General features: G+C 46.5%; 6 protein-coding genes and 1 non-coding gene across 7 annotated transcripts; 3 read left to right on the forward strand and 4 right to left on the reverse strand.

Annotated features, from left to right (window-relative positions):
• Nucleotides 1–50: 50 nt before the first annotated feature.
• Nucleotides 51–1,803, reverse strand: AGABI2DRAFT_195120 (hypothetical protein). Its single transcript, XM_006455673.1, has 2 exons — nucleotides 1,351–1,803; nucleotides 51–1,286 (listed from the first exon to the last, which is right to left on the reverse strand). The coding sequence occupies exons 1-2, from the start codon at nucleotides 1,508–1,510 to the stop codon at nucleotides 670–672; spliced, it is 777 nt and encodes a 258-aa protein (XP_006455736.1). The 5' UTR covers nucleotides 1,511–1,803; the 3' UTR covers nucleotides 51–669.
• Nucleotides 1,804–8,237: 6,434 nt separating this feature from the next.
• Nucleotides 8,238–10,187, reverse strand: AGABI2DRAFT_121641 (hypothetical protein; the record flags this gene model as incomplete). Its single annotated transcript, XM_006455674.1, has 4 exons — nucleotides 8,238–9,151; nucleotides 9,191–9,272; nucleotides 9,324–9,760; nucleotides 9,812–10,187. The coding sequence occupies 4 exons, from the start codon at nucleotides 10,185–10,187 to the stop codon at nucleotides 8,238–8,240; spliced, it is 1,809 nt and encodes a 602-aa protein (XP_006455737.1).
• Nucleotides 10,188–13,473: 3,286 nt separating this feature from the next.
• On the reverse strand, nucleotides 13,474–14,900 carry AGABI2DRAFT_195121 (hypothetical protein). Its single transcript, XM_006455675.1, is given in 5 exon segments — nucleotides 13,474–13,609; nucleotides 13,627–13,803; nucleotides 13,854–14,464; nucleotides 14,518–14,665; nucleotides 14,720–14,900. The coding sequence occupies 3 exon segments, from the start codon at nucleotides 14,893–14,895 to the stop codon at nucleotides 13,859–13,861; spliced, it is 930 nt and encodes a 309-aa protein (XP_006455738.1). The 5' UTR covers nucleotides 14,896–14,900; the 3' UTR covers nucleotides 13,474–13,609; nucleotides 13,627–13,803; nucleotides 13,854–13,858.
• Nucleotides 14,901–14,979: 79 nt separating this feature from the next.
• On the reverse strand, nucleotides 14,980–15,067 carry AGABI2DRAFT_t123. The gene has a single exon. It is a non-coding gene; the product is annotated as a tRNA-Arg (tRNA).
• Nucleotides 15,068–15,134: 67 nt separating this feature from the next.
• On the forward strand, nucleotides 15,135–15,481 carry AGABI2DRAFT_210273 (hypothetical protein; the record flags this gene model as incomplete). Its single annotated transcript, XM_006455676.1, has 2 exons — nucleotides 15,135–15,310; nucleotides 15,370–15,481. The coding sequence occupies 2 exons, from the start codon at nucleotides 15,135–15,137 to the stop codon at nucleotides 15,479–15,481; spliced, it is 288 nt and encodes a 95-aa protein (XP_006455739.1).
• A 453-nt stretch (nucleotides 15,482–15,934) lies between these two features.
• On the forward strand, nucleotides 15,935–18,732 carry AGABI2DRAFT_76489 (hypothetical protein; the record flags this gene model as incomplete). Its single annotated transcript, XM_006455677.1, has 10 exons — nucleotides 15,935–16,154; nucleotides 16,220–16,278; nucleotides 16,331–16,363; nucleotides 16,422–17,198; nucleotides 17,254–17,284; nucleotides 17,343–17,377; nucleotides 17,432–17,571; nucleotides 17,619–17,774; nucleotides 17,836–17,969; nucleotides 18,623–18,732. 10 exons carry the CDS (start codon nucleotides 15,935–15,937, stop codon nucleotides 18,730–18,732), a joined length of 1,695 nt encoding a protein of 564 aa, XP_006455740.1.
• Nucleotides 18,731–21,592, forward strand: AGABI2DRAFT_195122 (ornithine aminotransferase). The gene is made up of 11 exons (XM_006455678.1): nucleotides 18,731–19,124; nucleotides 19,476–19,520; nucleotides 19,629–19,679; nucleotides 19,757–19,769; nucleotides 19,833–20,119; nucleotides 20,188–20,376; nucleotides 20,433–20,523; nucleotides 20,577–20,667; nucleotides 20,720–21,068; nucleotides 21,128–21,218; nucleotides 21,278–21,592. The coding sequence occupies exons 1-11, from the start codon at nucleotides 18,967–18,969 to the stop codon at nucleotides 21,311–21,313; spliced, it is 1,401 nt and encodes a 466-aa protein (XP_006455741.1). The 5' UTR covers nucleotides 18,731–18,966; the 3' UTR covers nucleotides 21,314–21,592.
• Nucleotides 21,593–21,962: the final 370 nt, after the last annotated feature.

A 21,962-nucleotide genomic window follows, 5' to 3' on the forward strand; every position in this document is an offset into this window, starting at 1 on the left:
AAGTACTCGTCACTGATACCAGTGAAGCTCGTGGATGAAGTGGGGAACCAGGGCGGATCTAAATCTATAATGGCATTCAATCGATTTATACAGACTTACAAACAGCATCGTAGTATCACATCATGGAAGACCTCTAAGCGATTAAGTTAAAGAACGGGTCACAGCGCAGTGGAAAAATGTCCTAATAGCTCGGGGGGAAGCACGAGCGCGGGAAAACAGAAGCAGGAAAGGCAGGTGAAAAAGAAGCCAAGAATTCGAAGAGCGAGAAGCCATGTGAGAAGGGAGAAAAAACGGGAAATGAAGGTGAGCTAATAATGACCATGGTGTTAGTGCAACTGGACCCATCCCATAAGGCAAATGATTCTTCAAGCTGAGGGACGTGGCATATGGTTACCTGCAGGTAGTCGCATGCCAACGTCGATTACTGTGTCAAAGGCACAGAGTGGGTATTGAGTACAAATTCAGACACGCTGAGGACATAGCTGTGTGACCATAGGAGTGGTAGCAACGAGAGACGACAGCATCGATGGCAGGAGATAAAATAACAATGCGATTACCAAAAAAGCAAGAGAGGACAAAAACAGCGTGCACAAGAAGGGGGTGGGTCGAAGGGAGTGTCATTATGTTACTGGGATGACAGGATGGAGGAGGAACGAGGGATGGCGAGAATCACCGTACAATAACGCGCTTGGTATGTTTTCCAGCTCGTCTCCGTTCGTTGTGGGGCATGGGCTTCTTCCAACTGTCGTCGTCTTCGTCGCGAGGGAAATCCGGCCTGGGAGGAAAAGGAGCTGGCTGAGACGGATCTTGAGGAGGTGGAGTGGGCTGGTGTGAAATTGATGGGGGGAGATTAGGCGGGAGTTGCGGGGGCGGTGGCGGATGACAGTTTATCGGAAGAAGTTGAGTGACAGGAACTGTCCCTCTTTGAGGCTGTCTCGAATTGGGGTGAGGAAATAGCTGGCCTGCTGCGGCTGGCGTCTGCATCGGCGATTGATGCGGCCCTGGCCCGAGCCATGGCCGAGATCCTGCCTTGGATGACTTGGGATCACCGTCGACACCGCCGGACGGTACGTCGACTTCAACACGAACCCGGACGATTTCCTTGCCGGCTTGTGCAAAAAAAGCGCGTTCCTGCCTCTGAAAAAAGCCGGATGTAGGACCACCCCGCGCTTCGGGCCCACACTCGGGTGCCGCGGCGGGGAAGAGGGCCATAAGGTCGTGCCCTGTGGGCGGGGCTGGGAAATGCGACCGTGACTGTATATCAGATGACTGGGTCAAGTCTACATCTGGAACAACAAAGCAAAGTCAAATTTTCAACATGTGGATGAAACGGCGGACGGTCCGACGAACCTCGCAGCGAAGATGGGGATAGCGGTCGTCGTGAGCGGCTGCTGGGGGATGACGGGCGAGCATGTGCAGATGATTTGTTGTATCTGGGGCTGTTGTCTCCTGGAGGGGTTGTGGAGGAAGAGGGGGAGGGGGTCGATTCGGCACGGTGAAAGACGGACATTGGGGAGAAAGAAGGGGAGGAGAGCGCGATTTATATGCGAGGAGAAAAGGAGATCAAGATTGTATCTGAGAATATCTGCCGTACTCAGGCTCTGAGTCTGGGTTACGTGCTTGACTACGGCAACTGATCATGTCTGGCTCGCTCAGGGTTCTATTCCAGCCCACTCGCCTCATGCCTCCGAGATCTTGACAGAACCGCTCAGATGGGAAGCTTACATGCCTCATCAATCACTATTTGAGCTCGATCAGATCTCTTCATCCCTCCATTTGGCTGCCCCTCACTCCCCTCGCCATCTCTCCGACACCAATCACCCGTCATTCTCTCCACCTCATACTTATTAATTAATCATTAATCACAGTCACCCGCCATTTTCATGTCGCCTGCTCTTGTCACTTTCCTATTCTTTTCTTCAAACACTCCATTTCATTCTCTCACTTACATTTCTGTCTCAGCTCGACGATAACAATAGCTCACCGCGCCAAAAGAATATACGTCGTCCGTCGTCGTTGACTTGATACAACTAGTGGACACATGTCATTTAATATCCCCTCTCAGACTATGGACACATCACCGTGGGTACATTGTAGATCTCTGTAGGGGCCACCTTCAGATATTAAAGTTTCATCAGTTTCTGCCTGTCGTTCTGACGTTTCCCAAACAAGCATTCCAGTTCAAGTCACACACTGCTTGTGAAGGGTAGACACATGTAAGTGGCACCTGACTAATAAGTTATTCTCCCTCTCAGAAGAAACTCAACAAGTGCGATTCGTCGTCGACCGGAAGGCCATCTCAATCCATAGCGCCAACGCTCGTGATTTGAATTTCTCACCATATCATGTAAGTACTATCTTTATACTCATTTTAATTAACCGAGAGCCGATTTGTTCTCTCTTACATCATTGATTCATTTGACCGCCAAGTCCTCAGTTGACAGCATTCGGCGAGCGTTTCAGCACCGCATGTAAGTTTGGTCTCGAGTCAGATACTATGGATACAGCAACCGTATGTTCGTCGAGTGTCTATCACACTATTACCACTATTGTCAACGGCATTAGCCGTTTGAAGTATGACAGTAGTGTCGTGATATTCTGCGCTGCGTAGTTGCTGCGTACTAGGCTGTAATGAGTCCTTGATATTTCCAGTAAATCCCGCCCAAGCAATCGACAGCAACCGGCGTTTATCAAATTTGATCGAAAGATGCCGTGATCAGTCGACCACCGGCCAGAACGGTGAAGCTAATCAATTCTACTAAGCATGGCCATTTCTGATTTCCGAGGAAGCGCTGCTGAGACAAGAATACCGAATACAAAGGTGGGAGTTCATATATTAGCCGCTCCTGTCATATCCCGCGACTCATACGGCTGCTGCCCAAGGATAACAAGAAGTTATTATTGATATCAAATTACATCTCCAACTTATGATTACCCTCGAATAGAACAACATCATCTTTATATTGGGAACAAAATTCGGCTCACTCATGATCAGGCTTCTCCATCGCCTATTCTTCTATGCCAATAAGCGGCTTTGTTTCGTTTCCGAGCTTACCGAGCATTCTATCTGGAGTTCCTATTTCATTAGGGGCTCAAAAATCAGGGCCGTTCTCCACATGCCACTTTGCTCTCGAAAACCTTTCCATCTCCAAGTGGCATTGATTATTCTCCATTTATATGAAAAGAAACATGACATATCAGTGGAATCACCGGGTCTTGAAGCTTGATCCTTGGGTTAGGTTACTTCGAACTGGCTCCGCGCAGCACCACCCTCAGCACCTGTCGCTTGAAAGTTTGAAAGATCCAAATAGCCGTGCACTGTCGTCATACATATGGATATATTTAGAACGGCCCATGAAGTCGTCTGTGATTGTAATTTCCCAGTTCTTCGCTTTCAGCGCAGGTACCAGCAAATGCCCCCGCGCGGAGGTCGAAAGTTTACTTTGACATATCGCCGACTTACTCGTGTGTTTGCATCCCTCCTTCGAATTTAATTGACGCTTAGGTTTTGCGCCACTATTCGCTTAAAGGGATGCTCTTAACTGATAATAATATCTGATGTGCCTGGTATACCTCGTTCAATTCCTTCGGCCTCCGTTAGGCCGCGCAGATAGTCCGGTGGTATGTAGCATAGGTTAGTACCACGGTAACAAGGGTTGGATCCCAAATTTCTTGTCTGAACGAGTTCAAAGAATTTCTAAGTTGGCGGCGCGTTGACCAAATAGAACGTAGATAACGGCGTGTTTTCTTTACGGGCACCAATTGGGTATACAAAGATTTGATTTCCACTTGAGAACCGAGTTGGTCCAGGGTCAACTCGACTACGGCTTGTTTTTTTTCCCTTCTAAATCACATTAGGCTTCGGGGGAGATGATATACAATTTCCAGAAGCAGCGACTTAAAACAAAACTTGGAAATTCACATATTTGATCTTTTAAATGGTTCTAACCGAAACCCGCCTCTTAGGTCAGAATGTTTACTATATGTTACAAAAGGAGACCCTTACGGACCCGTAGATCTTCTTCTACTCAGTATCATCACTCAGAATATGCTGGGAAAAGAAAATTAGCTTCCCATGTCGTCCTGCTTGTAATTCAGGGTAGAGATCCGTAACATCCAAGATCATGGCGAAAACCGTGCAGGGCACCTGACATATTTATATTCCTTTGTCTAGAACACAGTAAGGGATAGAGGCAAACGCTTGCTGCCGTACCGGACATGCATGGTTCTGTGTTTATTTTACGGAAAGCCGAGCTAGGATCAACGAATGTGATTAAATTGGAATGATGAAATGTTCCTGACAGATGGTAGATAAGACAAGTCATTAGTATGGACATTAGGGCGACTTCTTGCCAAGAAATCTGATGTCATGTGTTGATAATAATCAAGTGAACTTCGGTGATGAGGCTCACTGGCTAGTCAATTGAGAATTTCAACTACATGACTCATCATTAAGTAGACTAGGAAATTTTGGGCGAAATGCAGGCTCATAACTAGACTAGAGAACATAAGGAGACTGAAGCTGTCGCGGGTGCGAAGAATGCGTGGGAAATATTATTTTCGTGGTTGCCGCCCCAACCTTACCCCAACCGATCCATCACTGAAGGTGATTCTGACCCAACTTGGTGACATGACAAGAAGATCTGGGAAATAATAACCTAATTCGCGCGGCATATTTTACTTGACAATTCGTGTTCTAGCCTGTTCTACGGGCTCCCGGAAGAAGAGGGGATGAGAAGCTATGAGAAGTCTTTCCGCTTAGAGATCAAACTTCACATTTGCTCAACACTTTCAAATCAACTTGATGTGGTACGTGTCGAGAAACAGTTTTTGTTTTAGCTTGACGTGGTTCCAGCTATAGAGCCATTTGGGTCTAGCGATTTTCATCAGACCGCCGGTGTGACGGTAGGCATCCATCATCTGTACAAGCGCCCTACACCTTCGAATGGCAAGTAGGTACCACCACTTCTTTCCCCCTTTTTCGCCAGGGAAGCCTTTCTCATGGTCGATAACTCCATTTCAGAACCGCAATCAAGGGGTACGAAGTTTAGAGAAGCAGCCAGGACATTATCAAGTAGGAAAAGTTAACGAGGGCCGACCAACTCATGTCAGAGTCCTAAATGCCGATCAAGCTCTCATGATAAACGCATATAGCTCCGCTCAAGGCGTACGTCGCATAATTAGATCCCTTCATACGAACAGAAGAGAAGGTTTGCAGGGTTCAGGGAATTTATCAGCTATCTAAACCCCTATCAAAAGGTGAGGGAGCCATAAGAGGAAAAATCGGAATATTGTCTGACGGTCTTTTTGGATCCTCGTTGTGCGGTTGCGAGGCTCAAGAGATCGTCGTATCTATATACTTATGCTTCAAGGTTACAAATTATCCGAGAACATCCTTGTCCACATGTAAGTACTCTAAGTACTTACAGGTCCCTTTTGTTTTAATCCGGCCAACCGCCGAGCGAACAAAGAAAGTTTTCGAAGCCGTCCCGCGGCAATTATTTCCATCCGCCAATCTGTCCCCATGAGCTGACCATTGACAGTGACATCGGGGTAGAATAAACGCCCCCGAGTTATACCTTGTATCTGGTCCAGCTGGACAGGGAACCACTTCGTTTCCCTGGGGCTTAAGCTTAAATTTTTGATTGTTTCGCTTTATCGCAATACTTCTTTACTATGTGCTCTGAAACCCTATCATTTATATTTATGGCAATTTGTATTATTCTGTTGTCATTTTTTCTTGGCTTTAGAGTGATCATGCGAACACAGAACCTTAAGCTCTATCATTTACACGCTTCGTTCGATAAATCCTTTGGCCCGGCGGAAGAAGAACAAATCTCAGCGGCAGTTTCGAGTCTCAGAGTCGTTATCGCCTCTCCACCTCCCACTATTCCATATTCAACAGCAATGCTTCCCTTGTTACTCTCACTGCTAGATTGGGGTAATGCCTTGAGTATCGGAGTACTGCTTTAATGGAATTAACCGGCTGAGTGTAGGAGGAAGTCGTGTGTAGAGATCATGATTTTGTATTTGATGCGACTTTATAATATTCGATCAGAGGCTGAGTCTTGTGGGATGGGACCGCATAAATCGGAGGCCGCTCAGACTCCAGAGTTAAGATAATCAAACCAACAACTGAGTACTTTATATATATGCTTCCTTCCAATCTAATATACGTTACGCACCATAAGAGCTGTGAGAGAGATCTCGCAGAGGGAGTCTTCTGCACAAGGACAAATATGTTTTATAGTTAACTCAGAGGACGGCATAAATGTGGTTCAAATGTACTGCGAAGCCGGAAAATATACATTGCAACCTACAATAAATTGATACAGGGGAAATGTAGCAAAAGAAATCACGGCAAAAGCTCACTAAACCAGCATGTAACTTAGATTCAATTGTCCCTGTTGACGAAATGCGCTTGGGCGCTGAGTACGGGTTAACGGAAGGTTAACGCCGGGAGATCATCACTATCCTGCGTCATCATAGAAATTTGAATGCATCGGAATTAGCCTTTTAGATAAAATGTTCATAAGGTCAGCAAATCATGCATCATGCACATCGCCCGCCCGAAAAAAGAAAACGGTTCAGGTCAAAAATAAAGACCAATATGAACTTAACAACCAGGATAAAAGAAAACTCTCTTCTCATCCATGATCGTACCGCCGTTTCCCTCTTCTTCTAATATCCTCCATCCTAGCAAATATTAAAAATTGCAATCAAATCGAACCAATCGACAGTGATAACCATGCTTGTCAGCAATCTGCGCATACATAAATTCTGAATCATATTTGATGATCCCGTATTTCCTTGGAGAAATCGGGGCTGCTCTTGGGTTCGCAATAGAGCGCACTGCGACCTAGTCTTATTTTAAGCTCTGTGTTGAGTGGTGGCTAAAAATATCTCTCCCTTTTTGCCACTTTTTATCAGAAATATCTTGAAAATTTAGACATATCTTTCCACTATCTTGGCGTCGTAAAGGTCAACGTTGCAGTTGCATGATTCCAATACTCCGAAAATACTCCAGAGGTTTTAAAATCTACTTAGTAGGTAAGAACAACTCTAGGGTGAAGATCATCGTGCTTGAAACGAATATCATGGCGTTGAGTACAATATGTGCACGACGATTGTCCCACTGGCAGACGTGTGGAGTAATGGGATTGTGTAATTCTGGTATCGCGGAATTTAGAGATGTGATATTCTTTAGCCGGTGTAACTTCCAATTCTCGGGTTGCCACACCGTGGAGTACGAGTAATTCACAAATTTGATCATTCAAACCAATCACTTTTGCGAGAGTCGCTCCAACTCGTGCGTACTTTTTTGTGACTTTGAACGCCGGAAGCATAGCCATTAGGACAAATGATGCAAGTTCATCATGGAATTCTATGACGCCCATGATCATCGGAAAAGGTATAAATATGTCCTTGCTCACAAGTACCTCACCACTGGTAAAGAATAACTTGTGTTTACAAAAAAGATCGAAAGGAGACGTTGTACTGTTTATCCGAATATGGAGGCTACATAGGGGTAGAGTTCGGCGCCTAACCATAACAGGATTTCGTACCAGTCCTAAGGTGATCGGAACTGTCTCTAGAACGAGAGCGGTAAAGTTGAAACACTAGAACGTCCAGGCCATGATGACGCACTTTCTCGGGCTGGTAGCGCGGAAGCTATTCGAGAGCTTGATAGGGATGTTGCTAGGTCGCCCTGCTCGGGCAGAGATAAAAAAAAAGGCATACCCCCGACGAAAAAGGGATCACATTCAAACTAACGCCGACAAAGTTGATCAGTAGGTTCTAAAATAAGACCTTGTCATCTCAAAATGGTGAGGACTACTCAAAAACAACACAACTGCGAGAGTGGACTGAGGATAAAATGTTTCGCTGGGTAACTGCCTCCTCAACATTTTGTCATTTGACTGAATGGGGACTCTTGTACTTTTTTCCTCACGGAGATACACCAAGAATCACTACAACACAGATGGACTCGGGTTTCTCTGGTATGCACAAGGTAGGAAGAGCAGGATCAAGATGTGGGCGCGTTCTCACCAGCAAACCCGAGGGGATATAAAACCGTATGGACCTCGTTGTTCTATTTGGTCCTTTGGTTATTATCTCGATATGACACAAATTAAGAGCGTCCAGCGATATCCAAATAGATAGAATTCTTGGGTATAGATGTGATGAAATCCGAGTCCCCTGATCATAAGTTTATGGTATAAGTGACATCAAAGAGTTCATGACTCATCCTTTTCTTCCACAGATGAAGGGACGTCACTGGACATACTTCCAATAGTGGCGGTATAATAAGCTGTCGGGATACTGCTACCGCGAGATGACTGGCTATTTGTGCCCTGTCCTCCGGTGGAGGACGAAGACGTAGACATATCAAAAACAGTTTGTGATAAGGGGGAGGAAGGACTGCTTCTTCTTTCGTTGGACACCGGAATCAGCTCTCCCACCTCGCTGCTATGCTCCATTCCATTCGTGCCGCTGCCCACCCCGTTCGAGTTTCCAATCGCACGCTGAGATAGACTGTTCGGCCGACTTGGCGGTTCGCTCCCCGAAAGATAGAAAGATATCCGAGTCTGAGATCGACTATTACTTGGACTCGCAAAGCGGTCTAGAATACTCCCACTATTAACACTTGACCCTCTGTTGGTGCTAGCAATTTCCCGCGACCCCATGCTCTCAATCGTCGGCATGCGGCGGATGTAACCATTGAGTATTGGAATAGCCTCCTCTGGCGGATAGGGCTGGCCAAATTCGTTGTAACCTATACTTGGGGGGATCGGTGGGGGATAGAATGCATAGGCTTGATCGTTAGACGGATGAGAGCTCGAGGATGAATCCGAAGAATGGTCGGAACGCGCGAGAGCAACCGCATGATTAGTCTCATGGTTAATTTGGGAAACTATGGATCGGAATCGATCAGAAATTCCCATGGTTTCGTATTCCGTGCCGGAGTCGAGCTCAACGGAGGGCGCGTACTTGGTGTGGGATTCAGAGGTGGTGATAACGGACACAGAGGAGCGTGAAATATGCAATGAAGTTTTTCTGGACGGTGAGGTTGAGATCATGGTTGAATGTGAGGCTTCTTGATGTAAGATGGGTATAGCCAGGTCACGATTGGGGGAAACTTGTGCAATTTCTGGTGATGGCATAAGGTGAATAGAACCCGAGCGCCTACCTACTTGTAGGTAGGCGGGGTTGACCCACTTTGTCGATCTGCGGGTTCTCTCGTAGGCAACCAGGAAAGCGTAATAGAAAACCTGTGGATGGGTGAGCAACGGCAGTGATGATGAGAATCATGATAAACCCACGATTAAGATAGCCGTTAAACCGAGGCGGGTCGCAGATAAAGCCATCCAGGCACTCCATCCGTACGGTTCAGTGCAACTTTGTCTTGAACCAGACCAAACGACGTCAATGTCAACCTGACAACGCGTCTCTGTTGACAGCTCATGATCAGAACGACTTCGCCAAACGAAAAGCATGGCCATGTTAACAATTGCTGGTGTGATGAGCATCGTGGAAGAAAGGCCTAAGAAAGACACAATCATTATTGTGACCAGTCGGAGAGGCACGGCATGCATCAATAGGTGGAGCTTGAAAAACTTCAAACATATGGCAGCAGCTAACAAAGCGAACGAGACACTAGTACTGATGCCTAGCGCCAACGACACGTGCTGCCCTTCCACAGAATCATACTTTGTGAAGGCGAGAAAATATCTCGTCGTGTTGTATATCGCCCAACCCCCTATAAATCAATTAAGCCGGACTGCAATATGTTTGCAAGCTTTTCCCGCACCGAATATGACTTCTAGTAATCGCATGAGATAGCGCAAACGCCGCATGCGCTTCCGTATTTTCTTCTCCCAGAATATTTTCGTTTCTCGTAGTGTAGGTGGATCCCCGAGGAACGGAGGATGTGTCCCCCATTCGAGGCGGCCTGGCTCGTTGAATAAGGTGGGTTGTCTGGAGAAGGGGTCGGCATATGCCCATGACTCGGAGGTAGTCGAATGTAACAGAGGTTCACGTGTGTGTGATTGTTCAGATGCATTGGCGTGGAGTGTCGTGGCAGTCGCAGTGGAAACATTTCTCGAGTGAGGAAAAATTGATGACGACCTGGAAATTTCTGAAGGGTCCGGAGTAAATATTGCATTATGCAGGTAAAGCACGGCCATTGAATGAGAAGTTCTCTGTGAAGAGGCTTCGCCGTGCTTTTGTAGCTTCCACCACTTCAGTAGATCGATTAAGCACGCGTAAAAATCGTGGAGCAGAAGATTCAGCGTTCTAATTGCCAAGACGTATCACTTGCTGGCAAGAGCAGAAGCGAATCCCCTGTGGTCGTGAAAGTCGTCGAATGTTGATCACCTTCAGTATCCAACTCGAACATATACAAATCTGGCATTTGATCCGATTTGTCACCTTTTACAGCATGATTGTCTCTATAAGGCATGGGCGATCACTAGCAATCACCATCTCATGAGAACTGTACTAAGGTCATTTTGGAAGTTGTGTGGTAAACCTACCGTCTCGGTATTAGTGTGAGTCGTATCTTCCCAGGAGTCCGTCCTCATGACTAGTTGTTGAACGTCCATCATTGGCCCTGACGATCCAGTCAAGGATTTCAATGTTGCCGAGTCGTCATCAATTCATCCTGCATCGGGAATTCATCATTCCTCGCTGACATCTGCAGATGTAATCTGATGAAATGTCTTGAATTTCTTACCTGTCTCCTCGAGTTTCACCGGGCTGAATTGCCAGATTGTTGACCGGCACTTGAAGTGGTCTGACTGGTATCAGTTCCGTGTCATGGTTAGAAATATATTTAGTCGGTCAGTCGGATGGCACGTACGCTTAAGTAAGTCGGATGCTAGCGTGTAGTTAATTCTCCGACGTTGAGAGACGGGCTAAGCCGAAATTACATTCATATATTTCCGACGGGTAATACAATGATGCTTCTGTCACCAAATGTACTGCACGAAGACATATGATACTCATAATCGGCTTGGTGAATACATTTCTTTACGAGGGGATCCTTCGGACCAGTGCCTCGGACCGCTTACTGGTTCTTGTCCTGGTGTAAGAATCTATTAGGAAGGAATCCGATCCCTCTGTAAGGAGAACGCTCTTAGTGAAGTCGCCCATAATTGGCGACTTTCACCCTCGCAACATGAAACCCGGACAAAGATGATTCGCGAATGCAAGTCATGACGTCGTACCCGATACATACTTAGTATCAATATTGATCATGATCAGACCTCGAGATCAGTAACCTTGTTCGGTTTCGCAGTGAATACATCAATCTGGAATCAATGCTGACATTGGAGATTTACTAGCATTCTCTTTCTGGAGAAATATAAGTTTATGCTGAAGGTACATGCCAACGATCATGAAGAGCATACTTTGGACTAAATTACCGTGAACAGAACAGAGCCGAAGTAAGGGTCGCCATAAAGTTTATACCCAATCATAGGCTGAGATAAACCAACTGCTCACTCTCATCGATGGATCATTTTATACCGTTGGCATTTCGAATAAGGCGATAGGCAGGCATACAAAAACGGTAACCATTCGCCGGCTTTACCAGCTCATAAACCGCCGTAGTAACTTGAATTCACCTGCCACACCCGCAATTAATACCTGCGTGTCATTAGGACTGACTCAGGCTTGGAGATATCTAACCAAAATCCGAAATAAATCAGGAAAGAGGCGGACTTATCATCTCACACTTTCTATGACTCAAAGGTACGTACACTGATGTAGACAACAGCTTTATTGATTTTTGAATGGGTAGGGGCAGAAAAAAGTGCAGAGAATCAGCAACAATGACTCGAGTACATCGCACCCGCTGGTGCAGAACCGACTCGGAGGTGGACCGAAGGCACTGACTTTCGAGCTGAACCGAACTAAAATCGAGGTCACCTCGTCTTGACAGCAACTCTACCTTGGCCCACCCCATGTCAATGGTAGCTACGCGATTGAATTCAAGCCTTCCCCGCTGTAACACACGTTGACTGACATACATACGCGAAAGGGAGTAATTAGGGTTGAATCGAGGCGATCGTTGGTAACCGATGCTGAATTTCCTTGAGTAGGGAGGGTGTCATGGCTTATATGCATGTTTGCAATGGCCGGTGAGCCTGCGCACCCAGGTGTTCCAGTAATCTGGTTATTCCCATTTTGCATTGCTCTTGTCGGTGATACAAAGCCGAAAATATAGCAATAACCGCAACAAGAACCCAGGTCAAATTGCTCACCTTGTTCTGATGATCATAGTTTCCAGCTAGAAAACTATGCAGAATCATCTTCACGAAAGCTGATGCGCTTTGAGAGTACGCCAGGAGTCGTGATCTTCCTCGTAAAAAATGACGATGTAGGATATTCCACCCAGTCGTCCAAGGATTTGTGAGTCCAATATGCTTCTGGCCAGCGTCGCAACCATTAAGCTGAACAGGCAAAAGGTAAAAGTCTCATGTCATGCGGAACCAAAATTATTTCCATCTTCGGGTACACAATCGAGTACATAACCAGCTTTGCCCAGCTTTGCTAGACCTTGGGATTGAACGAAGATTAGCTCTCGTCGACAATCTTGATGCCTTTTTCTATCCCCTTTTTTCTATCCTGAATAATCCCAGACTTCGACGTTGAAGTATCGATCATTGAGAGCTATATTTACCGGGATAGAAGACGAGAAAGCTACCGTTTATGTTGTCCCATTTCCCGAGATAAGCCCACGCGCATCGGCAACGGAGGAAGCACCTTCCGTCGAGTCGGCTAGTGATACTCCGGCTACCCCAGCATGTGCTCCTTATATCCCTTCAACGACTTTATTGCTTGTGTCGAACCTTACTTGGCGCCATAGTTACAATGCGGCGTAGTGGCCGACGAAATTCATTTGATAGATATACATTCCTGCCTCTCATTTGATCTTGGAAGTTTTTTTCAAACCTTGCTTTTCAGATTGTTCATAGTGTACAATTTGAATGGAAAACGCAGCGTTTGGCTTTCGGTATTGCAGGTTCCATGGAGGACAAGGCGTGTAAATTTACACAGCATTGCTTTCGATTTGATTGATATAATAATTTCCGAGTGGTAAAGATATATGCGTCCGAAAGCGTGATCCCAAGATATCACTGAAAAAGTTCGATACACTTGGTGAATCTTCTGTTCAATAATTTACAGAAAGAACTTGTCTTCCGCTTCTGCAGGCGGGGTTGCAACAAACACTTCTCTCGTCCGGGCGTGCTGCAAAACCCAGGTTGCAATTGATTCAGCCTGTTTCTGTAGTTATGGCTATGGGTTGAATCGTCGTAGGTGATCCGGAACAAGGTGGGTATCGTGTGATGGCATTGACAGAAGACGGACAATCTCCGCTTGCTCGGTATTGGGCAGTACAACTGGCACCGAGACTTCGGTAATCGATGTTGAAGCTGGAAGATGGACGAAAATATATGCCATCAATTACACAGTTCGTCGACCGTGATTATTATATAATTGTCATAGTTCAACATGTTTAACCTGATTTTTGATACACTGGTGAGGGGAAATAATGTTGTAGTCAAATCTTCATGGAAGTCTTCAGTGAAAGTGCATGCCAATGGAGCGATAGAGGCTGTAAATTAGGGGAAGTCTGGGCTCAGTGTCTGAGGATGGTATCGTCAGATAAGCTGTGGATAGAATGTTCCGAGAGGTAGATAACGTGGTGACGTCTTGTTTCTGAAACTCTTCCCCGAGGATAGCGAGTGGACGATTGGAAGCCCTAACCGGACGATAAGGTAGATAAAAGAACAGACTCTGTGCCACCTATATGAGAATTACATATCGCGTTGAGGAGAAAGGCATACCTGGGTTACGATGGAACTGGTGCTCCTTCTTCCACCATAGACCGCTTCTTTTTGCTTCGCTTCTTGTTTCCGTCGCTTGCATCACCTGAACCTCGTGGTCTCTTCTTCCTTGCGCCCTCGATGATATCGGATGCACGGGACTTGGCAGATTTGCCGTTGGATGGAGAATCAGCTGCAGGCTTCCGTGAAGCAGGGGCATCTATGCCCGAAGGTTTGAGGAAGCCTTTGGAAGGTATTGACGCTGACGATTGCTTCTGTTTCTGATCTCCACTCGTTTGCGATAAATCCTTCGTGCCATCTGTCTCGTTGCGTTCCAGGGTATGCTTGGATGGCCGTAAGTCTATACCTACACCGTTCAGAGAGTTGAAAATCGCTTCCCGCGCGCTTTTATGTGAAGTGATTTCAGACGATTTTTGGGACTCCTTCTTTGGTTGGTCGAGTGTGTCGAAGCCTTTCAGGGTTCTTCCAGATACCGAAGATATCGACTTGGGCTTTGTATGGACTTTGAATTTGTGACCTTTCGTAGGGGATGTTTCCTTGCTGTTGGCCGTCGATTCGGGTCCAAGTTCGCCCTCTTCGACATCGTCGCTTCCCCCGAGATCATCGGTGGTCTGAGAACAGGATTCGATCAGTGCATCGTGAATAGAATTTGGAATCCTTATACATAGTTTTGCGCTCGCGATTTTGAAATGTCTTCGCCCTTTTTATTGAACATGCGTCGTCCGAGCGGTCTTTGGGAGCCGTCGCTTACGTCTTCGTGTTCCGATGGGAACAGGAAGGGCAAGTACGAAGATTCGTACTCTACAGAGTCACTGGAGGGCAATAAGAGTTTAGCTCTACCAGTTAATGAATGTACACCGTCGCACTGTTTCTGTATTTCCTTTCCGATTCCCCATGCATCTTTGATCTCCTGCCCAACTTCCCATTTACTCTCATCTTTTACTTCAGCGCGTTCCAACTCGACTTGTGTCAATTGTTGCCGGCGGTGGGCATTTTGCATGAATCGAAGACTCAGTGTCCCCGTACTCAAAGTTTTCGACATGAATGGTGATAGGTGGTGGTAGGAAATGAGGAGAAGGTGGGAAACGATCAGAAACGCACGCAAAATACATAATGCCCACGAAAGAACCACTGACGGGGATCGAACCCGCAACCTTTGCCTCGCACGACTGTTGGAATAGGAAAGCAACGCACTACCATTGTGCTACAGTGGCATCGCGAGAGCTATCTTCGTATCAAATCAGCTCATTCACAGCAGAAGCTTAGCAAAATTCATCTCACATGTACCACTATATCCGTCTTGGAATATCACCTCAACCGTCAGACGCCTTGACGATACGGAAAAATATTTCAGACGCCCTTTCTCAGACTTTCGGTCTTTCTTCCGAAGGGACTTACGTGGACATACTTTCCACCCCGAACAACGGCAAAGAATGCGTTATCCGCGTACAGCAAAAGTACGTTTACATTTGGTTGAATTGCCATGGGTTTTTCTGGGCAATAATGCTGTTGATAGCGATGTCCCGAGGGTATTGACAAGTTTGGTGACTTATACTGGAACGTGTCGATTTTCACTCCTAAAAGAGTCTCCATTTTTACCCTCACTCCTAGTTGAAACTGTTGTATGATACTTATGAGGCACCACATGATCACCTTTAATTTATACAGGCTTGAAAGCCTAGGGACTCAACGGTTTATCTTCATTCTAAACCTTGAAAAATGAAATCATTCCTTGATGTGAGGAGTCGTTCTACTTGTTTGCTTTGCTCACGTAATCAAAGCTGCGTCATCTTGTGCACCCCGCTTCGTGCTATGGTTTACTTTGTTCCCCTTGCGTTCCACCTTCTCCTTTGCTCGCTTCGCCTCTGATTTTTTTCTTTCTCTCGGGTAATTTGTACTGCATACTAGGCTACACCGACTAAACGCAGGGGCTCGTACGCCCGAAATACGGAAATTCTATGTCCATTCAAGCATCATCAAGGCCATTACGATCTCACCAAGCACATAATGCTCAGAGAAATACGCGAAGTACGACCTCTATGAGTGCAAGCATGGCACCGTCCGAAGAAGCAGACTCGCAAATGCCTGAACACCAATGCTGTGGAGTCGTGGAAGAGGCGGCACTTCATGCTCGAGAAAAGAGAGCCAACCGTTCACAACCTTCACCATGGATTGCTCAAAAGATCGCGGTAGTTCTTACCTTGGGGATTATGGGGTATGCGGGATATGTTTATATTGGGAGGTTTTGTAAGAGTATAATAAAGCAAGATCGACAATCCTCCTCGGGAAGGGCAACCGGAAGTAAGTTTCTATTTTATCTTTTCACCTTGTTGTACTAATGAGGATTTTGACCAACTCGTGCACAGTTGTCCTGTTGGTAATTTTTTGTGTGCTATACCTGTGGATGATATGGGCGTATGTGAAGGTAAGCATTGATGGTTTTCGAACCCAATATGTTTGTTAACCATTTAAATAAGGTTGTCGTTACACCTCCGGGATTTGCTCGAGACGTGTGTTGAAAAATTCATTCAGTGTCGGGCCCTTTGATTGTTTACCTCTTATTCCTAGCATATACTTAAAACTCCTCAACCCTATCTCGATGCACCTCCTCCTGTGCACTCGGATTTTGAACCAGAAGTCGCTTCATCTCATTACCGACCAGAGACTGTGCGTCCTGCGTCGCAGCAGGCATTCGATCCAACACGAACTCGCCGTCATCACAAACCGTCATATTTCTCGTCAAGTCCCGTACCGAATCGCCATTCACTCGCTCATGCTGACCCCATTGCTGGGCGACCTTACGAAGAATTAGTTTTTCAAACATCTTCACATGGGCGGAATAGTATGGATGAAGAGGCACGGATTGTAAAACCAAATTTTAGAGAAGCTGGAGTCACTATAAACGAAGACGACGGGGGAGTTGGGGAAGGAAGGCTGAGGGCTCCGTCCGAACCCCCATTTTCGACTCTCCTCACTGAAGAATACTCTCGAGAGGCAGGAAGTCATCCGAGGGAGGATAGGCGGGATATAGGCTTCGTGGAATTGGGGAATCTAAATGCGCATGGATCTCAGACCTCGGTGGCGAACGGCGACCTCCAAAATGATGAAACATTGTCAAAGACATTCCCTCCCAAAGCACCGGGAAACAAGAAGAGAAGCAAGCGGTCTCTCTGGGAAATCTTGTTGTTTCCCTGTGGTATCTGCTTCAACCATGACCAGAGGAACCTTGCTGTTGTTCCACGCCGACCTGTGGGTAGACCCGCGTTGCATCCGGTGTATAGGTATTGTGCTCGGGATGGTATCGTGAAGCCGCATAGGGCTCATCACTGCCGAAACTGTGGCACTGTAAGTGGTAAAATACTGCTTACTTGGGAATGTTATGACCTTGATTATCAAACAGTGTGTGTTGAAATTTGACCATCATTGTCCTTGTACGTGTCTCCTTTTAATGCTTCGAGTTCTTCATACTCATTATTTTGATTGTGGCAGGGATAGGACAGTGTGTCGGTGCCAGGAACCACAAGGTACATTTCATATTTTTATATCTGTTCTCCTCGCTCAGTTGGAAATGATCCCAGTTTTTCCTCATTTTCTGCGTGTCAGCGGCTGTGTTCGCGCTGTATTTGCTAGGAACCCTTATTGGGTTCAACGTGTCAGCGTGGACATCTACATCTAACGACGCTCGAGTTGATCCTCAAATCATAGTCGTTAGTGCACTGTACGTCATCGTGATGCAATTACTTTTTCGGGCTTACACTTTTCTAGGGCTCTGCTGTTTTCTTTTTTTACGGTCGTACTCACGTCTAGTCACATAATGCTCATATTGAAAGGTCAAACGACAGTTGAAAGTATGTCGATGCGTTCCTTAAAGGAACGTGAATCAGAAGTGTTGAGAAGGGAGTTCGGTTTGTTTGCTTTTCGGTGAGAACTGTGATCTATTGATAGATTGTATGACGTATGGCTTGCTCATGCCGGCTTAAAGCTCCAAACGGGAGGCAAGACGGCAATGGAAAGAAGAATGGGGAGATCTTGATACTGAGGGTAATATTTGGTGGACTGGGAGCAAGAAGCAAGGCTGGATCGACGTTATGGGCAAGAATCCTTTGGGATGGATACGTGAGTCTTTGCTTTTCTTGTATTGGGTTGCATCAGGCGGGTTTTCTGTACCTTTATCTTTTTTTCTCCTCTTCTTTTTGGTATCGATCTAGCACGCTTTGCCGCGTACCAGATATTTCCATTTGTTTGTGAAACTCTGTTCTGGCTCCAGTTTCACATGGATGTAGTTGGCTGCGAAGATGTGCCGATTTTTTTCTACTCCACCTTCGGCAAGATCTATTTCGATAACATTTTTATCTTGTGCCGGTTTTCAAATTTTATGTCGCCTTGGCGGCTCTTGGCGGCCAATGCACGGCGGCACCCCTATTGTAGTATTGCGGTACTGGAGGCGCTTTCAACCAGCATTCTCCGCGCAAATTGACGTCATGGGGGTTCTACCGGTGAGAGACACTTCACCGAACTGCATCCATGCTGTCGCTCAACTTCTTTTGGGGTGGGAGTCGGGTGTCATGAAACGAATCTGGTCACCCGTTTCTGATTTTTCGTTCTTTTCTTACGGTTTGTGCCTTTCGGGCACGGTTTTGGGATGGTTAACTTCATGTGGCATGTTTCTTGAGATGGATGGTGGCGTTTGTACGTCAAGGACCCGCTTGGCAGCTTATTCACGTCCTGGTTCGTGGTGCTGAGTACTGATAACGGCTCTTCTTGGACAGTACCCGTGGGCCGGAGCGAGACTGACGGATTATCGTATCCATTGAATTCACGATTTGACGAGCAAGGACAGCTGAAGCGACGAGTAGATTGGCCGGCTGAGCAGCAGTAGGATAGAACGTGTATGAATTGAATTGGACCAGTTTGTTTTCGCGGAATCAGTGTAATGTAACGAGATCTACGTATGTACGGGCTCCGCATGGGACGGGAAACCGACCTGACAACTCGGGGCGAACTCGGGGCGGGCGGAACCTGATAGAGGAGCCCGTCCATATAAAGCCAAGCCCGTCCCAAACTAACCATCGGCTTTACCTGCACCCACCATCATCTACCTCCAATACCCGCCATGTCTCCAGCAGCTATCGCATCGTCCCCGACCCACCGCAGGTTCGTCAAGCAGGACACAGTCAAGGCAAAGGCCACCGCCACCGCCCCTCAACTTGCCGAAACTACTATCTCCTCCGACCAAGTCGTTGCCCTCGAGGAGAGGTACGGCGCACACAAGTGAGTATTGAATATCGCACCCCTTCGTTTCGTATTGTAGCACCATTCCTGTCGATGACTGTCCATGTAAATTGGAGTCTCCTGTATGTTTCACCTTTGTTCAGGCGTGCCCGAGTCGATAGGGGGTACTCCCCAGCTCTGAGACTCGTTCGGCAGGTAGGCATATTCCTTTAAATAGTCGATGTTCGCCATGCTTAAGTGTGTTCGGTCTTTTTCAGTGTCCAGACGTCCAGTGTGAAGTCAGAGAGGAAGTCATTAGGAGGAGAGAATAAGGTCGTCCGTACATGATCATTCTCCTCGTATCTTGCTTTTATGCAATACAGAACTGACATGCGTGGTTTTGGCCATTAGTTACCATCCATTGCCCGTGGTCTTCGATTCCGCAAGTGGCGCCAAGTGAGTGTTTTTTGCTGGTAATGTGACCTTTCCAGTTCCTGATGAAGCGGCATCTTCCTTCTCCCCGAACACTATCTTTCCGTTCGTCGTGTGCTTTGTTTAACACAGAGTCTATGATCCTGAAGGCAATGAATACATTGACATGTTGTCGGCTTACTCGTAAGTGCTTCCTTCTACCATCTTAGTTGGATCCGCGTGGACCATGTCTCATCATGTCTTCTTCTCGACATTTCCAGTGCGGTGAACCAGGTGAGAGTGTTTATCATTACCGGAGTCCGGAACATGTACTAAGCACCGGATCTATTCATTCAGGGACACTGTCATCCCCGTATCGTGGCCACCCTGGTCCAACAAGCCCAGAAATTGACGCTCTCGTCCCGGGCGTTCTACAACAGTGTTTTCGGTCGTTTCGCCCAGAAAATCACCACCATGTTTGGATATGACATGGTGTTGCCCATGAACACTGGTGCCGAAGCAGTCGAGACCTGTGTCAAGCTCGCGAGAAAGTGGGCTTATATGAAAAAAGGTGTCCCGGAAGGCAAGGCTATTGTCTTTAGCGTTTCGGGTAACTTCCATGGCCGTACATTGGGTATAATCAGGTGTGTTCTGTTTCCATTTCGCTCTTTTTGATCGGAAGATGGGTTGACAGGTGGATTACTGTTTATAGTATGAGTACCGATCCTGAAAGCCGGACAGGCTTCGGTCCGTACCTCCAGAATGTTGGACCGGTTTATGAAGACGGTGGAATGATGAAAACCATTCGATATGGCGTTCTCGAAGACCTTGAGAGAGCATTGGAGCTCTATGGAGAACACACTGCTGCATTCCTAATCGAGCCTATCCAAGGAGAAGCCGGGTACGTCGGTTTGCTTAGATGTCGAATGATTCATTGTTGACTTGAGCAATTCACAGGATTGTTGTCCCGGAGCCCGGGTACCTTGCTCAGGTACACCAACTCTGCAAGAAACACAATGTATTGTTGATCTGCGACGAGATCCAAACAGTTCGTTTTACCTATAATGATCACTCATTTTATGGGCTGATGTGTATGCGTAGGGCTTGTGCCGAACAGGCAAAATGCTTGCGTGTGAATACGAGGGCATCCGTCCTGATGTGGTCCTTCTTGGCAAGGCTCTATCTGGAGGACGTGAGTGCTCGTACAGTCTGCCACCGCAACGCTTCTTACTGATTGGTGTTAGTGTACCCTGTTTCCGCTGTCCTGGCTGATAGCGATGTTATGCTATGCATTCGACCTGGCGAGCACGGCAGTACATATGGCGGTAACCCCCTGGGCTGCGCCGTCGCCATGACTGCTCTTGATGTTTTAGTTGATGAAAAATTGGCCGATCGCGCCATGAGGCTAGGAGAGTACTTCCGATCTGCTGTTCAATCCTTGAACTCTCCGCTGGTCGAGTGTGTTAGAGGAAGAGGCTTGCTGAATGCCGTCGTTATCGATGAAAAGAAGAGTACGAAAGGACGAACTGCATGGCAGCTTTGTCTGCTGTTGAAGAGTCGCGGCGTGCTGGCCAAGCCCACTCATGTCAACATGTAAGCCTGATTTTCTATCTTGTTAGTTGTGGGGTGCATAAACTGATGTCTTGTTACAGTATCCGCTTTGCTCCCCCCCTCGTCATTGAAGAAGAGGATTTGAAGAGGGCTGTCAGGATCATTGGCGAATGCTTGGCCGATCTCGATACTGTAAGTTCAATCCGTCTTTTTCATGGGGTCATGGATCCGAATTGACGCATGAAAAATAGGTTGAAAGAATTCCTGGTGATGATGCTCAACACTGAATGGCCATTTTGTCCTTGCTTCATTAGACGTTATTGATGTTGCTTTCCTTATGCGCTAGATAACCTTTTTTTTCTCCTTTTTTCATATCCAGCATCGGGTTCCTAAGATTGCATGCATGCAGATTATGGAGTGTGTCACCTCATATTCAAGCTACTTTTGTTTATCTTTACCCATCGCCTTTAAACGCTATGTATATTTACATGTCCATTGCATTGAGTCGTAAAATTATGGCTTCTTTTAAAAATAGGACTGCATAAAATATATTGCCTGCTTCTACGTAAACGTTTTATAATATAGGGCACCTCGTAAGGTCAATCCTCTAAAATGAAAGGAATCAACCGAATTTAAATGCTCCCTCTGGAACTGTTGCATAGAGTTGGTTTGTTCTTCCCCCATATTAGCAACTCAAGAATCGGTGGAAATCCGAGCCTCGAGTGAATAACAGGGGATCAAGATTCAGGAAAGTGGTTTTGGAACGAATAACGTTGAATGATTGATCATTGAAAGACGTAAGGAAGGCGACAACAAAAAAAATTTCGACTTCCATATTTATGCTAGGCCGGTCGTTTAGGGCCGGTCTATGCGTGATAATTGTGCGATTGATTTCTTCTTCCCAAGTACTTTTTACGTATTGGACGATGAGGGAGG

The sequence above is a fragment of the Agaricus bisporus genome (genome assembly GCF_000300575.1).
Source record: "Agaricus bisporus var. bisporus H97 unplaced genomic scaffold AGABI2scaffold_11, whole genome shotgun sequence".
Taxonomy (NCBI): Eukaryota; Fungi; Basidiomycota; class Agaricomycetes; order Agaricales; family Agaricaceae; genus Agaricus; species Agaricus bisporus.

Bases quoted from the DNA above. Each gene is read 5' to 3' on its own strand.
- AGABI2DRAFT_195120 (XM_006455673.1), bottom strand. From the start codon at position 1,510: ATGTCCGTCTTTCACCGTGCCGAATCGACCCCCTCCCCCTCTTCCTCC. The intron at 1,287-1,350 runs GTTCGTCGGACC...TTGTTGTTCCAG, and splicing joins ATCCCCATCTTCGCTGCGAG to ATGTAGACTTGACCCAGTCA.
- AGABI2DRAFT_195121 (XM_006455675.1), bottom strand. From the start codon at position 14,895: ATGTCGAAAACTTTGAGTACGGGGACACTGAGTCTTCGATTCATGCAA. The intron at 14,666-14,719 runs GTGCGACGGTGT...ATTGCCCTCCAG, and splicing joins GGAAAGGAAATACAGAAACA to TGACTCTGTAGAGTACGAAT. The intron at 14,465-14,517 runs GTATAAGGATTC...TCCTGTTCTCAG, and splicing joins AATCGCGAGCGCAAAACTAT to ACCACCGATGATCTCGGGGG.
- AGABI2DRAFT_195122 (XM_006455678.1), top strand. From the start codon at position 18,967: ATGTCTCCAGCAGCTATCGCATCGTCCCCGACCCACCGCAGGTTCGTC. The intron at 19,521-19,628 runs GTGAGTGTTTTT...TGTTTAACACAG, and splicing joins GATTCCGCAAGTGGCGCCAA to AGTCTATGATCCTGAAGGCA. The intron at 21,219-21,277 runs GTAAGTTCAATC...CATGAAAAATAG, and splicing joins GCTTGGCCGATCTCGATACT to GTTGAAAGAATTCCTGGTGA.